The 17929-nt window shown below is 40.0% G+C and overlaps 1 protein-coding gene across 5 annotated transcripts in view; it reads left to right on the top strand.

The window, feature by feature from the left end:
• Window positions 1-17929, top strand: part of LOC128700761 (UDP-N-acetylglucosamine transporter TMEM241) — a 132849-nt gene that overhangs the window by 50716 nt on the left and 64204 nt on the right. The window contains exon 1 of one of the 5 annotated variants that reach the window (XM_070088704.1): window positions 1932-3188. The exons of the other annotated variants lie outside the window; for them this stretch is intronic. Within the exon in view, the coding sequence (XP_069944805.1) occupies window positions 2973-3188 (216 nt within the window). The 5' untranslated portion in view covers window positions 1932-2972. Of the gene's footprint in view, window positions 1-1931; window positions 3189-17929 lie in introns of those variants that run through there. 5 annotated transcript variants of the gene reach the window in all.

The following is a 17929-nucleotide window of genomic DNA, read 5'->3' as shown; positions in this document are numbered from 1 at the left end:
AATATTTTCAAAGTACCACACTTGGATCCACTTCGAGGACAGCATGAAACAAGCTTTTATGCCACAAGATGGGCAGAAAGCAGCAACTTCACTCTGGCTGTACCCTTCTCCAGAACATCACTCCATCTGAGATCATATATACCCAGGATGACTCGAGTATGGAACACATTCGTACAGCATAATGATGTCAACGAGATAAAGTCAGCTGATCAAATGAAAATGCTGGCCCACAGATGGCTCCAACTTCATCCTGTTCCCTACTTGTATGTCTCATAACAATAAAAATGCTTTCAAATGAGCTGATGTAGGTAACAGCTCTTAGCTTGCCAATAAAGTTAGGAATCCTTAACCTGTAAATAGCTTGTCAATAAAGCTAGGGATCCTCAACCTAACCTTGTTAAACCCTGTTTAAAAAAAAAAAAAACTCCCCTCCTAGCCTTCAATACGCCAACAAGAGTCTTCAATAAAGTATGTAATGTTCATTTATCATTTAAATTTGTGCTTTATATCAATAAAGTATGTAATGTTCATTTATCATTTAAATTTGTGCTTTATATTTATTTCTTATTGTTTTGTGTATGTAAAACTATAGTTATTCTCTATAAAATGTATTTTCTGTTAATACTTTTGGGTGTCTGAAACGGATTAATTGAATTTACATTATTTCTTATGGGAAATATTATTTCGGTTTTCGGCCTTTTCCGATTTAGGCTGACTTTCTGGAACGGATTACAGCTGATGCATTTAGAAGTGAAAAAAAGTGATTTGCTTTATGGCGATTGTTACTTTACGGCAATTGCCTGGAACCTAACCCGCCATATAAGTGGGGCCCTCCTGTACTTTCACTAGCCCATCTTTCTTCCAGTAGTTGTTTATTGTTTTTTCATCAAACTGGCCATATCCTACTGAGGTAGGGTGACCTAAAAAAAAAAAAAGTCTCTCATTTTAACTTAGTAATGTATACAGGAGAAGGGGTTAATAGCCCCTTGCTCCTGGCATTTTAGTCACCTCTTATGACACGCATGGCTTACAGAAGAAGAATTCTGTTCCTCCCCCACGGAGATAAGAAGAAATAAACCAAAACAAGAACTAGTGTAGTGTGGCCTAAGTATAGGTAAAAGTAGCAAGACGTACCTGAAATCTTGCATGTTTATGAGACAGGAAAAAGACATCAGCAACCCTACCATCGTGTAAAACAATTACAGGCTTTTGTTTTACACTCACTTGGCAAGACAAAAGTACCTCCCTGGGTGGTTGCTGTCTACCAACCTACTACCTAGGTAGTTGTTTATATCTTACTATAAGTGCCTCCTCCTTTAGTTTATAAACCTTCACATCTGTCTTACTTGCTGATGCGTTTCTCCTTGTATCCCATTTATCTTTTGCTTTCACTGTAGCTACAAGTAAGAAATGATCTAATATATCTGTAGCCTTTCTATAAACATGCAGAAAATATGTTTGACAAATATAAGTGAGATGAGTTGGATTTCAGCAGGACCTGGATAGTATGGGCCCATTCTAGGCAGGCTCTGCTTAAATGTTTTAGCTGGGCAAGGCTAATAGTTCCCACTAAACTGGAAAGTTTTGTGAGGCCTCTGATTATTTTATGTGGTGCATTGCCTATACCTGATGTGATTGGTCCTAGGAGTCTGCTCATATGTACAGGTTTAAAGTTACTAGGAATTAAGTACGAAGTTTCTTCTCTTCTTCAGGATCTCTTCAGAGACCCCAGCATTGTCATTACCACAGCCAACAGAGGGGGCGGAATCATCTTGCTCATCTCCAGCATCTACAACACCAGAATGACGGACCTTTTGAATGACTAGTCTACATATAAATGGATCAGCACACCCTAGAAGGTGCTAAACCCTCATACATGTATGGACTGCCCAAGAAACAAACACAATATACCCCTAAGATCAATCACATCAGGTATAGGCAGTGCATCCTATAAACATCTTTTCTGTATACTGGAAACCAGTAGACAGGAAATGGCTTGTATGGTGGGAACCACACAAGCCACTGACCTCTGATGCAAAGTCAGACAAGATCTTAAGCTTCCTTTGCCTACCCAGATTTAGTTAACTGATTGAACTCTGCTTAAAGTTTAACTGTTTCTCTTTTTGATAAACATCTACAGACACATGTATGGAATAGGTATGGGGTTTCCTGTCAGCTCTATTTTGGTGAACTTATACATGTGACACCTAGAAGCTGAATGCTCTGCATTCACGTAAGTGCAGTACATGGATGATGTGCACATAATCACTCCCAAACATTCTGATAGCCAGATGTTCCTGAAAAGGTTTAGTGAAGTTTAATCAGTAATCCATTTCACACTTGAGAAGACCAGTGAGAGGCTACTCTTCCTTTATGTCCTCATCCAGACATTAAATAACATCTTGAAATTCCAAGTGTCCAGGAAGCCTACAAGCATAAGTCCTTATACATTTCTATTCCAGTGAAGATACTAAGATTCAATGAGGCATTATCATTGGCTTTTTCTTAAGTTCATACTGTACTTGCAGCCCTGAGTTCTCTGAAGAGGAGCATTCTAACACACACCAAATATTCACTGATCTACACTTCATATTTCAAAGACTACAGGAAATGAGCTCATCACATCGTCAATTCTCCATACACTGACACCACTTTGTCCAAAGTAATCAGTAAATTTAACTTTGACAATCAGAAAATTGACTGGGACAAAATAAAGCACTATCAGACATACTCTGGGATACAGTCATGAGTACCCTAAATCCCTCACTAGTGCTTAGAAAAGCTGAATACAGAAGCATATAAGGTCTGTAAAATATGTATTGCAGAGAAAATCTAAAAAGATCAAATATACAAAGAAAGCATATAAGAATGTACAAAAGAAAAGATTTACTGAACTGCTTAAAAATGTTAGTATGTTATAAAAAAGGAAAGATAATCTTAGCTGAGAGATTACTAAGATAGAACAAAAACTTATGTTTTCTAACCAAATGGAAGAAGCACAAAGGGAACAAAAGAGTCATCAGGATATTTCAAGAAAACCCAAATATTTTATCATGCATTCAAAATTCAAGTTAAGAACTACCCAAAGAATTGGACCATTAATCACAGATTCATACACTGACAACAAAAAGGAAATAAGCAAAATTCTGAAAGACCAATATGAATCATGGTTAAGCAATTCACTAAATGTAAGTGGGGTGGAGAACTTTATTTATGGCACTTCCAACACTGACTCCTTTAATTATACAGTGGACCCTCGAATTTCGTAATTAATCCGTTCAAGAGAGTCTGACGAAAGGCGAAATTTACGAATGCTGAAATCATTTTCCCCATAAGAAATGATGTAAATCCAATTAATCCTTTTCATACACCCAAAAGTATTAACAAAAATACATTTTTTAGAGATAAAATATAGATTTACATACAGAAAACAATGAAAAATAAATATAAAGCACTAATGAAATGGATAAATGAACATTTAAATCACTGTTACATACCTTTATTGAAGACTCTTGTTGTGAGAGGGAGAGTGTTTGGAGACAGGACAAAATTCTTAAATATGATGAGCTAGTATAAATTCTACAGCTTATTTATCTATCACAATTCATCTAATGTGATATAATAAACAATATTAATAACATAGAAACATAATATATACTCTAGAATGAATAAAATATGTCATTACGTATGTCACATATGGTGTGTTGTTGTTGGGTTTATAAGGGCCACTGAGAACATAAGCTATACATATATTTGTGGTAGGGTGGCAGCAGCAGAGGCCACTACCACTATTCACACAAACTATGTACATAATTTATAAATAAGAAATATTTGCACATAAATAAGAAATATTTACACTTACCTTGTAGGAGATGTTGCCAGAAGGCAGTGTATGTTGTCAGTGCCCTATATACCTCAAACAACAATGGAGGAGTTAAGTTTCGTGTCGTCATTTTTCTATCGCTTAATCGCTTAACTTATTTGCTACACTCTTAATGCTACATTTTATCGCTGGCTGGAGCTATAGCCTTTATCGACTCCTGCTGCTTTAGTATCATACATATTGTAGAATCGCTGAAGAAGGCACATTCTCCCCTCTTCCTCCTCCACTTTGGTACTTTGCTCCAAGTTCTTTGTAGAATTCTATCATGTTTCTCACTTTCTTTACAGTAGGGCTGGCACTAGAAGCTTTCTTTGGGCCCATGGTGACTTATTTAGCAGTTGCAAGCAGTTGCAGATGGTGGAGGCCGCTCTTTGACATGTTCTGTACGACTGACGAATTGTGAGGCAAATGATGAACTGCAAGGCTATTTTTTGATGAAAAAACATTATGAAGGAGAAATTTACAAAGCGCGAGGCTTACAAAACTCAAGGGTCCACTGTACATCGATATAAGGAATAAATTCCTAGGTAGTAGGTTGGTAGACAGCAGCCACCCAGGGTGGTACTACAGTTCTGCCAAGTGAGTGTAAAATGGAAGCCTGTAATTGTTTTACATGATGGTAGGATTGCTAGTTTCTTTTTTTCTGTCTCATAAACATGCGGGATAACAGGTATATCTTGCTACTTCTACTTAACATTTAGGTCACATTACACACACATGTACAAGAAAACCATACCCCCGGCCGGGATTGAACCCGCGGTCATAGAGTCTCAAAACTCCAGCCCGTCGCGCTAGCCACTAGACCAGCTAGCCACAATAAGATTCATCCAACTAGGTATATTTCTACACCATAGGAAAGTTAGCACAGGCACCTCTGTTGACGGCAGTGAAGGGACTTGAGCTAGAGTTCGTCACGGCCACGCTAGCTGGAGATTCGTCTGTAAAAACTTGCATTTGTGGTCACAGAGGTGCCTGTGCTAACTTTCCTATGGTGTAGAAATATACCTAGTTGGATGAATCTTATTGTGGCTAGCTGGTCTAGTGGCTAGCGCGACGGGCTGGAGTTTTGAGACTCTATGACCGCGGGTTCAATCCCGGCCGGGGGTATGGTTTATTTGCAATCGTGTCATTACGATTTCTTAAGACATGTACAAGCATATATATATACATTCCCCTCTGGGTTTTCTTCTATCTTCTTACTAGTTCATGTTCTTCTTTATTTCTGCATATCTCAATGGGTAAGTGGAACAGAATTCTTCCTCTGTAAGCCATGTGTGTCATAAGAGGCGACTAAAATGCTGGGAGCAAGGGACTGGTAACCCCTTCTCCTATATACATTACTATATTTAAGAGGAGAAACCTTTGTTTATCCTTTTGGGCCACCCTGCCTCGGTGGGATACGGCCAGTGCATTGAAAGAAAAATGAAGATAGGGAATAAGTTATAAATACAGGTACTCCTCACTTAACGACCTACCTGTTTAACGACTGCTCAGACTTACAACGAGTTCTACACATACAGTACACACTGTATGTGTATTTTACTTTTTTATTGTTTTTAATGCCTAGTTCAATTTTTAATGTACTAAAAATGTTATAAATGGTGCAGATTGACATTAAAACAATATCTAAAGATGGTTGACACAAACCCACTACCAGTACAGTATGCTTGAAATATAAGTAAGGGGCAGCTCCTCACTTAACGACCAATTCGCTTACCAACCTACTCTTAGGAATGGAACTCAGTTGTTAAGTGAGGAGTGCCTGTATACTAATTATATACATTTTCTATTTGGATTGCAAGCATGCAGCATATAAGCTCAGTAACCTGTTAACCCTTTCACTGTCGGTCGTGTAACATTACGCTTGAGAGCCAGTGTCAGTCCCGTAATACTATGCCAAAATTCTAGCGGCTTCAAATCTAGCAGGAGAAAGCTGGTAGGCCTGCATGTGAGAGAATGGGTCTACATGGTCATTGTGCACAGTATAAAAAAAAAATCATGGAGTCAGTGGTGCATTGTGGGAGTGCCATTTCCATACGCCATGTTTCTCATGCCTCCCAGTAAGAAATACCTTACTCCCCGGCGAACTGGGACTCTTCTTTTCCCAAGTGACAGTTCTATCACACATGGAAGTGTCAATGAAGATGAATTTCATGGTTTTCAGGAGTTTATGACTAAAAGCAATGCCTAGGAAACCAGAAGGAAGGAAGAAAGGAAAGAAGAAAGGAAGGAAGGAAGAAAGAAAGAAAGAAAGAAAGAAAGAAAGAAAGAAAGAAAGAAAGAAAGAAAGAAAGAAAGAAAGAAAGAAAGACAGGAGGGAAGAAAGGAAGGAAGGGAGAGATGAAAGGAAGGTAGGAAGGAAGAAGTAAGGAAGGAAAGAAGGAAGGTAGGAAGGAAGGAAGGAAGGACAATCCAGATGACCATCAACCTAGGATAACCCAAAAAAGTCAGACAAAGTGACTTACTTCCAGGTGGGTGATGGGGAAGGCAGTGTGGGTAATAGGCGGTGGTGATTTTGTAATGTGTCATAAAAGATAAAGATAATGGTTTATTTCTTTGTAAAGGTTACAATGTTTAATTACAGTTTTGACTTGCTAAGTACAAAGAAGGCCACTATCATGCCGGGGCATTTTGGGTAGACAAATCCTAATACATATTAGCTACTTAAAACTAGACAAGAAATAGTATATAGTAACTACTTAAAACTAGACAAGAAATAATGGTTAACTATATTAGTCTTTTTTTTTTTTTTTTTTTTCAACAAGTTGGCCGTCTCCCACCGAGGCAGGGTGACCCAAAAAAGAAAGAAAATCCCCAAAAAGAAAATACTTTCATCATCATTCAACGCTTTCACCACACTCACACATTATCACTGCTTTTGCAGAGGTGCTCAGAATACAACAGTTTAGAAGCATATACGTATAAAGATACACAACATATCCCTCCAAACTGCCAATATCCCAAACCCCTCCTTTAAAGTGCAGGCATTGTACTTCCCATTTCCAGGACTCAAGTCCGACTATAAGAAAATAACCGGTTTCCCTGAATCCCTTCACTAAATATTACCCTGCTCACACTCCAACAGATCGTCAGGTCCCAAGTATCATTCGTCTCCATTCACTCCTATCTAACACGCTCATGCACGCTTGCTGGAAGTCCAAGCCCCTCGCCCACAAAACCTCCTTTACCCCCTCTTTCCAACCCTTTCGAGGACGACCCCTACCCCTCTTTCCTTCCCCTATAGATTTATATGCTTTCCATGTCATTCTACTTTGATCCATTCTCTCTAAATGACCAAACCACCTCAACAACCCCTCTTCTGCCCTCTGACTAATGCTTTTATTAACTCCACACCTTCTCCTAATTTCCACACTCCGAATTTTCTGCATAATATTTACACCACACATTGCCCTTAGACAGGACATCTCCACTGCCTCTAACTGTCTCCTCGCTGCTGCATTTACCACCCAAGCTTCACATCCATATAAGAGTGTTGGTACTACTATACTTTCATACATTCCCTTCTTTGCCTCCATAGATAACGTTTTTTGACTCCACATATACCTCAACGCACCACTCACCTTTTTTCCCTCATCAATTCTATGATTAACCTCATCCTTCATAAATCCATCCGCCGACACGTCAACTCCCAAGTATCTGAAAACATTCACTTCTTCCATACTCCTCCTCCCCAATTTGATATCCAATTTTTCTTTATCTAAATCATTTGATACCCTCATCACCTTACTCTTTTCTATGTTCACTTTCAACTTTCTACCTTTACACACATTCTCAAACTCATCCACTAACCTTTGCAATTTTTCTTTAGAATCTCCCATAAGCACAGTATCATCAGCAAAAAGTAACTGTGTCAATTCCCATTTTGAATTTGATTCCCCATAATTTAATCCCACCCCTCTCCCGAACACCCTAGCATTTACTTCTTTTACAACCCCATCTATAAATATATTAAACAACCATGGTGACATTACACATCCCTGTCTAAGACCTACTTTTACCGGGAAGTATTCTCCCTCTCTTCTACACACCCTAACCTGAGCCTCACTATCCTCATAAAAGCTCTTTACAGCATTTAGTAACTTACCACCTATTCCATAAACTTGCAACATCTACCACATTGCTCCTCTATCCACTCTATCATATGCCTTTTCTAAATCCATAAATGAAATAAAAACTTCCCTACCTTTATCTAAATACTGTTCACATATATGCTTCAATGTAAACACTTGATCTACACATCCCCTACCCACTCTGAAGCCTCCGTGCTCATCCGCAATTCTACATTCTGTCTTACTTCTAATTCTTTCAATTATAACTCTACCGTATACCTTTCCTGGTATACTCAGTAAACTTATTCCTCTATAATTTTTACAATCTCTTTTGTCCCCTTTCCCTTTATATAAAGGGACTATACATGCTCTCCGCCAATCCCTAGGTACCTTCCCCTCTTTCATACATTTATTAAACAAAAGTACCAACCACTCCAACACTATATCCCCCCCTGCTTTTAACATTTCTGTCATGATCCCATCAGTTCCAGCTGCTTTACCCCCTTTCATTCTACGTAATGCCTCACGTACCTCCACCACACTTACATTCTGCTCTTCTTCACTCCTAAAAGATGGTATACCTCCCTGGCCAGTGCATGAAATTACCGCCTCCCTTTCTTCCTCAACATTTAAAAGTTCCTCAAAATATTCTCGCCATCTACCTAATACCTCCCTCTCCCCATCTACTAACTCCCCTACTCTGTTTTTAACGGACAAATCCATACTTTCCCTAGGCTTTCTTAACTTGTTTAACTCACTCCAAAATTTTTTCTTATTTTCATTAAAATTTCTTGACAGTGCCTCTCCCACTCTTTCATCTGCTCTCCTTTTGCACTCTCTCACCACTCTCTTCACCTTTCTTTTACTCTCCATATACTCTGTTCTTCTTATAACACTTCTGCTTTGTAAAAACCTCTCGTAAGCTACCTTTTTCTCTTTTATCAGACCCTTTACTTCATCATTCCACCAATCACTCCTCTTTCCTCCTGCCCCCACCCTCCTATAACCACAAACTTCTGCCCCACATTCTAATACTGCATTTTTAAAACTATTCCAACCCTCTTCAACCCCCCCACTACTCATCTTTGCACTAGCCCACCTTTCTGCCAATAGTCGCTTATATCTCGCCCGAACTTCCTCCTCCCTTAGTTTATACACTTTCACCTCCCTCTTACTTGTTGTTGCCACCTTCCTCTTTTCCCATCTACCTCTTATTCTAACTGTAGCTACAACTAAATAATGATCTGATATATCAGTTGCCCCTCTATAAACATGTACATCCTGGAGCCTACCCATCAACCTTTTATCCACCAATACATAATCTAACAAACTACTTTCATTACGTGCTACATCATACCTTATATATTTATTTATCCTCTTTTTCATAAAATATATATTACTTATTACCAAATTTCTTTCTACACATAACTCAATTAAAGGCTCCCCATTTACATTTACCCCTGGCACCCCAAATTTACCTACTACTCCCTCCATAACATTTTTACCCACTTTAGCATTGAAATCCCCAACCACCATTACTCTCACACTTGATTCAAAACTCCCCACGCATTCACTCAACATTTCCCAGAATCTCTCTCTCTCCTCTACACTTCTCTCTTCTCCAGGTGCATATACGCTTACTATAACCCACTTTTCACATCCAATCTTTATTTTACTCCACATAATCCTTGAATTTATGGATTTGTAGTCCCTCTTTTCCTGCCATAGCTTATCCTTCAACATTATTGCTACTCCTTCTTTAGCTCTAACTCTATTTGAAACCCCTGACCTAATCCCATTTATTCCTCTCCATTGAAACTCTCCCACCCCCTTCAGCTTTGTTTCACTTAAAGCCAGGACATCCAGTTTCTTCTCATTCATAACATCTACAATCATCTCTTTCTTATCATTTGCACAACATCCACACACATTCAGACTTCCCACTTTGACAATTTTCTTCTTCTTATTCTTTTTAGTAATCTTTACAGGAAAAGGGGTTACTAGCCCATTGTTCCCGGCATTTTAGTTGACTTTTACAACACGCATGGCTTACGGAGGAAAGATTCTTATTCCACTTCCCCATGGATATAAAAGGAAAAGTAATAAGACCAAGAACTATTAAGATAAAATCAAAGAAAACTGAGATGAGTTTGTATAAATAAACATGTACATGTATGTGTAGTGTGACCTAAGTGTAAGTAGAAGTAGCAAGACGTACCTGTAATCTTGCATATTTATGAGACAGACAAAAGACACCAGCAATCCTACCATCATGTAAAACAATTACAGGCTTTCGTTTTACACTCACTTGGCTGGACGGTAGTACCTCCCTGGGTGGTTGCTGTCTACCAACCTACTACCATGTCTTATTTAATCTTAATACAGCGGAACCTCAGCTTACAAATGCCCCACCATGCGAATTTTTCAGGATGCGAACTGTTGTTCAGTCAATTTTTTGCTTCTGAATATGAACGAAATTTCAGGATGCGATCTTCCCCCTCAAGGGAGGTTCCTTAAATAAATAAATAAATAAATAAAATATTGATTTCTTTGCAAAGGGTGCAATGTGTGTTTACATATCACAATATGATTGGAGCAAAGAAAGCCACTATCATGTCGAGGCATTTTGGGCAGACTTAATCTAATACAGTGGTCCCTCGCTTTTCGTAGTTCTCGGCAATCGTAAATTTCGCCAATCATAGGGGTATTTTCGTATAAACATGGACTCGCTTTTCATAGGTTGACTCGCGAATAGTAGTTCGTCCAGGACGTGTACGCACGGTGTGAGCCGGGGAGGCCTCCCTACCTAGCCAGTCTGGCATTGTTTACCAGTGAGTGAAGGTCCCCTCAAGTGCTCCTACGAAATATTTCATAATATTCCACTCATTTTAGTGCTTGCAAGTACAGTGGACCCCCGGTTAACAATATTTTTTCACTCCAGAAGTATGTTCAGGTGCCAGTACTGACCGAATTTGTTCCCATAAGGAATATTGTGAAGTAGATTAGTAGATTTCAGACCCCCAAACATACACGTACAAACGCACTTACATAAATACACTTACATAATTGGTCGCATTCGGAGGTGATCGTTATGCGGGGGTCCACTGTACTAAATAAGCTACCATGGCTCCAAAGAAAGCTCCTAGTGCCAAGCCTGTGGTAAAGAAAGTGAGAAATATGTACAGTGACAAAGTCTTGGGCCATTTTAGGGAAGTGTTAAAGAGACGCCAGAAACAGAGCTCTCTCCACAGTTACTTTGTGAGACAGGACTAGAGTGACTCTCAAAGTGGTCCTAGTGGCATTAAGAAACAGAGAAGAGAAGCAGCCCCAGAGAAGCATTTGGTACCTGAGGTGTTGCTGGAAGGGGATTCCCCTTCCAAACTGTAAACAATCCAATCTCTCTCCTCCTCCAGTCTCCCATACACTAAGAAGAATCTCCAATAAAGGAAAGTGTTATGCTGTTAATGTTTCATTCATCATTTCCCATTGTATTGTTTATGTACTACATGTATATTTCATGTAAAAATTTTTTTTGTTTTAATACTTATAGGTGTCAGGAACGGATTAATTGTATTTACATAATTTCTTATGGGGAAAATTGATTCGCAAATCGTAAATTTCGTTTATAGTAGCTCCTCCAGGGACGGATTAATTACGAAAAAACGAGGGACCACTGTACTAATAGACTGCTAAGTCTAGACAGGTGAAAAGTGTACTTGTAGTGGTTGCCAATGTTTTCCTGATGGTGGCGTCAACTACTGGCAGCCTTTTGAAGTTTCTCCTTACTGTTGTTATTATTATTATTTTTATTATTATTATTTTTTTTTTTTTAATAAATCAGCCGTCTCCCACCAAGGCAGGGTGACCCATAAAGAAAGAAAATCTCCTCCCAAAAAACACTTTCATCATTCAACACTTTCACCTCACTCACACATAATCACTGTTTTTGCAGAGGTGCTTAGAACACAACAGCTTAGAAGCATATACGTATAAAGATACACAACATATCCCTCCAAACTGCCAGTATCCCAAACCCCTCCTTTAAAGTGCAGGCATTGTACTTCCCATTTCTAGGGCTCAAGTCCAGCTATATAAAATAACCGGTTTCCCTGAATCCCTTCACTAAACATTATCCTGCTCACACTCCAACAGCTTGTCAGGTCCCAATTACCATTCGTCTCCATTCACTCTTATCTAACATGCTCACACACGCTTGCTGGAAGTCCAAGCTCGTCGCCCACAAAACCACCTTTACCCCTCCCTCCAACCTTTTTGAGGACGACCCCTACCCCACCTTCCTTCCTCTACAGATTTATATGCTCTCCATGTCATTCTACTTTGATCCATTCTCTCTAAATGACCAAGCCACCTCAACAACCCCTATTCAGCCCTCTGACTAATACTTTTATTAACTCCACACCTCCTAATTTCCACACTCCGAATTTTCTGCAAAATATTTACACCACACATTGCCCTTAGACTGGACATCTTCACTGCCTCCAACCATCTCCTTACTACAGCATTTACCACCCAAGCTTCATACCCATATAAGAGTGTTGGTACCACTATACTTTCATACATTCCCTTCTTTGCCTCCATAGATAATGTTTTTTTTTTTTGTCTCCACATATACCTCAATGCACCACTTGCCTTTTTTCCTTCATCAGTTCTGTGATTAGTCTTATCCTTCATAAATCCATCCGCTGACACGTCAACTCCCAAATATCTGAAAACATTCACTTCTTCCATACTCCTCTCCAATGTGATACCCAATTTTTCTTTATCTAAATCATTTGATACCCTCATCACCTTACTCTTTTCTATGTTTACTTTCAACTTTCTACCTTTACACACACTCCCAAACCTGTCCACCAACCTTTGCAATTTTTCTTTAGAATCTCCCATAAGCACAGTATCATCAGCAAAAAGTAACTGTGTCAATTCCCATTTTGTATTTGATTCCCCATAATTTAATCCCACCCCTCTCCTGAACACCCTATCATTTACCCCCGCCGAGCATGCGGAGGCTAGACAGGAAGTTGCAGGTAGGGATCCACCGGCTGCTACTTGGCTACCCTACTGCCAGAAGACTCATCGAACGCGTGCGAGGGGAGCGCTGCTGCCATTGCAACCAGATGGTCCCCAAGCCACTAGTGCACTACCTCCTCGACTGCCCCGCGACGGTGCCCCTCCGATGGAGGCACTTCCCAATGGCGCCTGGGGACCCAACCCGAGAAGACACCGCAGCCTGGCTGGTGTACCTGGCCGTCCGAGACCTGGGAACTCTCACCCCTGTCCTGGCTGCCCACCCACCGCCTCGATGACGACACCACATACAAATGAGGATTCGCCACTACCTCTCCATCTGGTGACTCTCCTACTCTTCCTTTCTATTACTCCCCTACCTCCCCTTCCCCACCGCTTAAAAAAAAAAAAAAAATCCAATGGAGCCTGTACCTGTTTATTAGGTAAAAGTCTGAACTTACCTAGAGCCCATGCCACACAACCAACAGTTTGATGGGGCAACAAGTGCCCGAAGACCCTGGGCCCTAGAGACGCCTGCTGATGAAGCCCAAGTGGACGCCTGCTGATGAAGATGAGAAGCGAGATGACACTCCCCTCCGGGAAGTCGCCACAAGAGAGATGATGATGTTACCCTCCAGCCGGAGGGCCCAAGAAAGAAGACAGAAGAAAGAAGAAAGAAGATGAATGACACCCCCAACCGGGGGCCACAGCCGGGTCGCCATATGGAGAAGACCCGGGCCGGAAGTACCGGCGAATCTCTAATGAATGAATGAATGAACCTATCATTTACTTCTTTTACAACCCCATCTATAAATATATTAAACAACTGTGGTGACATTACACATCCCTGTCTAAGACCTACTTTTACTGGGAAGTAGTCTCCCTCTCTTCTACACACACTAACCTGAGCCTCACTATCCTCATAAAAACACTTTACAGCATTTAGTAACTTACTATCTATTCCTTATACTTGCAACATCTGCCACATTGTTCCCCTATCCACTCTATCATATGCCTTTTCTAAATCCATAAATGCAATGAAAACTTCCCTACCTTTATCTAAATACTGTTCACATATATGCTTCAATGTAAACACTTGATCTACACATCCTCTACCCACTCTAAAACCTCCTTGCTTATCTGAAATCCTACATTCTGTCTTGCCTCTAATTCTTTCAATAATAACCCTACCATACACTTTTCCTGGTATACTCAGTATACTAATTCCTCTATAATTTTTACAATCTCTTTTGTCCCCCTTCCCTTTATATAAAGGAACTATACATGCTCTCTGCCAATCCCTAGGTACCTTTCCCTCTTTCATACATTTATGAAACAAAAATACCAACCACTCTTAACACGATATCCCTCCCCCTGCTTTTAACATTTCTGTCGTGATCCTGTCAGCTCCAGCTGCTTTACCCCCTTTCATTCTACATAATGCCTCACGCACCTCCTTCACACTCACATCCTGTTCTTCTTCACTCCTAAAAGATGGTATACCTCCCTGGCCAGTGCATTAAATTACCGCCTCCCTTTCTTTCTTGACTTTAAAAGTTCCTCAAAATATTCCTGCCATCTACCCAATACAGTGGTCCCTCGATAATCGTCAGGCTCGATAGTCATCCTTTTCAGAAATTGTCGCGTTATTTTCGTCCAAACATTGGCTTGCAAATGGTCGGTTGACTCGCTAATCATCGTTCGTCTTGGACGCGTACTCACGGCTCTGAGCCGCCTCGGCCTCCCTTCCCAGCCAGTGTGCCATTGTTTACCAGTGAGCGATGGTCCCCTCACTTGTTCATACGAAATATTTCATAATACTATTCCATTCATTTTAATGCTTGCAAGTGCTAAATAAGCTACCATGGTTCCAAAGAAAGCTCCTAGTGCCAAGCCTCTGGTAAAGAAAGTGAGAAATACGATTGAATTTAAGAAAAAATCATTGAACAGTATGAAAGTGGCGTACGTGTGGCCGAGCTGGCCAGAATGTATAACAAATCCTGTACAACCATATCTTCCATCGTTGCCAAGAAAAAGGAAATCAAGGAAGCTGTTGTTGCAAAGGGTGTAAATATGGTGACAAAAATGAGATCACCAGTCCTCGAAGATATTGAGAAGTTATTATTGGTGTGGATAAACGAGAAACAATTAGCAGGAGATAGTCTTATGACATCGATTATTTGTGAAAAGGCTAGGCAGTTGCATGATGATCTGGTAAAGAAATTGCCTGCAACGAGTACTGATATTTGTGAATTTAAGGCCAACAAAGGTTGGTTTGAGAGATTTAAGAACCGTAGTGGCATACACAGTGTGATAAGGCATGGCGAGGCTGCCAGTTCGGACAAAATTGCAGCTACAAAATTCGTAAGTGAATTCAAGGAGTACATAGAGGCTGAAGGACTGAAACCTGAACAAATGTTTAATTGTGACGAAACAGGCCTCTTTTGGAAGAAAATGCCAAAGAGGACCTACATTACTCAGGAGGAAAAGGGACTGCCAGGACACAAGCCTATGAAAGACAGGCTGACGCTCATGTTCTGTGCTAATGCTAGTGGGGATTTTGAAGTGAAACCGTTACTAGTGTATCATTCTGAAAATCCCAGAGTGTTCAGGAAAAACAATATTATGAAGAGTAAATTGTGTGTGTTTTGGAGATTTAATAACAAGGCATGAGTCACGAGGGAAATTTTCGTCGAGTGGTTTAATGAAGTGTTTGGCCCTAGCATGAAGAATTACCTCCTGGAAAAGAAATTGGATCTCAAGTGCCTCCTAGTAATGGACAATTCACCTGCTCATCCTTCAAACTTGGATGACCTAATTCTGCAGGAGTTTGGGTTCATCACAGTAAAGTTCTTGCCCCCGAATACCATTCCTCTCCTCCAGCCCATGGACCAGCAGGTCATTTCAAAGTTTAAAAAGCTCTACATCAAAGCAATGTTTCAAAGGTTCTTTAACCCTTTGACTGTTTTGGTCGTATATATACATCTTACGAGGTACTGTGTTTGATGTACATATACTCATAAATTCTAGTGGCTTCAAATCGAGCAGGAGAAAGCTGGTAGGCCCACATGTGAGAGAATGGGTCTGTGTCGTCATTGTGAACCATATAAAAAAAATCCTGGAGCAAGCAGTGCATAATGAGAAAAAAAAAACTCCGATCATTTTTTTAATTAAAATGCCAACTTTGTGGTCTATTTTCATATAGTGTTTATGGTTGTATTCTCGTTTTCTTGGTCTCATTTGATAGAATGGAAAACATATTATAGAAATGGGGTGATTTTGATTGGTTTTACTATAAAAAGAACCTGGAAATGGAGCTCAAAGTAGGGGAAATATTTAATTTTTGCCGATGTTCAAAAGTAAAGAAATGATGTCATTGTCCAATAAATGTCCAACTAGCCATTCTCATATGCAGTCATGAATGGGTTGACATTATTTGTACAATTATTACAGTATTGCAGTAGTCTGCATAACGGTAAATCTTCTATTTTTTACTTGAATAAAAATTCATAATAGAAAGCAAGAGTAATATCAGAGGGGCCTGGAGACATGACTGATGAACAAAGAAAGTGTTATTTTAGAGCCAGGAATGTCTGCATTGTTCATTCTGGACCTTATTTTGAAATTGTCATATTTTTTAATTTTCATGAAATTGGCCAAATTGCAAATTTCTGACCACATTATTGGGTATTTGAAATCGGTAAATGGGCAGTTTCTTGTACTCAATCGATAGAAAAAAAGGAGTTTGGTTGACTGGAACAATGGAATTAGCTGAAAATAGGGCTCAAAGTGGGCGAAATCACCGATTTGTAAATATCGCTGAGGTCACTAACTTTGTGAGAGCGTAATTCCGTCAGTTTTCCATCAAATTTTGTTTTTTTTGGTGTCATTACAATCGGGAAAAGATTCTTTATCATTTCATGAGAATTTTTTTTTTTTTTTTTTTAAATTTTGCGACACGAGGAGACACCTCAGGTTTGGGGGTTGCAACAGTCAAAGGGTTAAGGTGACCTCAGACACTCACTTCACCCTAAGAGATTTTTGGAAAGAACATTTCAGTATCCTCCATTGCATAAGCCTTATAGGTAAGGCTTGGGAGGGAGTGACTACCAGGACTTTGAACTCTGCTTGGAGAAAATTGTGGCCAGATTGTGTCCACAAGAGGGATTTTGAAGGGTTTGTGGCTGACCCTGATGAGCCTACGTCAGTTGTGAACTCTATTGTGGCATTGGGGAGTTCCATGGGGTTGGATGTGAGTCTGAAGGATGTGGAAGAGTTGTTGGAGGACCACAACGAAGAGCTAACCACTGAGGAGTTGCAAGAGCTTCAGCAGGAACAGCAACAGACTGCAGCTCAGAATCTTGCTGCAGAGGAGGAGGAAGAGAGATGGAAGAAGGTGCCTTCTTCAGAAACTAAGGAGCTTTTTGAAATGTGGGATAGGATGGAAAGATTTATGGAGAAACATCACCCTGAGAAGGATGTTGCAAGCCATATCGGCAGCTTGTACAGTGACAGAGTCTTGGCCCATTTTAGGGAAGTTTTAAAGAGACGCCAGAAACAGAGCTCTCTGGACACTTTTTTTGCGAGACAGGACTCCAGTGACTCTCAAGCTGGTCCTAGTGGCATTAAGAAACAGAGAAGAGAAGTAACCCCAAAAAAGGACTTGGTACCTGAGGTGTTGATGGAAGGGGATTCTCCTTCCAAACAGTAACTAATCCAATCTCTCTCCTCCTCCAGTCTTTCATACACTAAGAAGAATTGCCAATAAAGGTAAGTGTTATGCTGTTAATGTTTCATTCATCATGTCCCATTGTATTGTTTATGTACTACATCTATATTTCATGTAAAAAATTTTTTTGTTTTAATACTTCTGGGTGTCAGGAACGTATTACAGTGGACCCTCGAGTTTCGGCAGCCTCGACTTTCATGAAATTCGACCTTCGGCGAGTTT

This window comes from Cherax quadricarinatus, chromosome 2 (genome assembly GCF_038502225.1).
Source record: "Cherax quadricarinatus isolate ZL_2023a chromosome 2, ASM3850222v1, whole genome shotgun sequence".
Lineage (NCBI taxonomy): Eukaryota > Metazoa > Arthropoda > Malacostraca > Decapoda > Parastacidae > Cherax > Cherax quadricarinatus.
The sequence above is the reverse complement of the archived record's forward strand: the minus strand, read 5'-3'. Positions and strand labels throughout refer to the sequence as shown.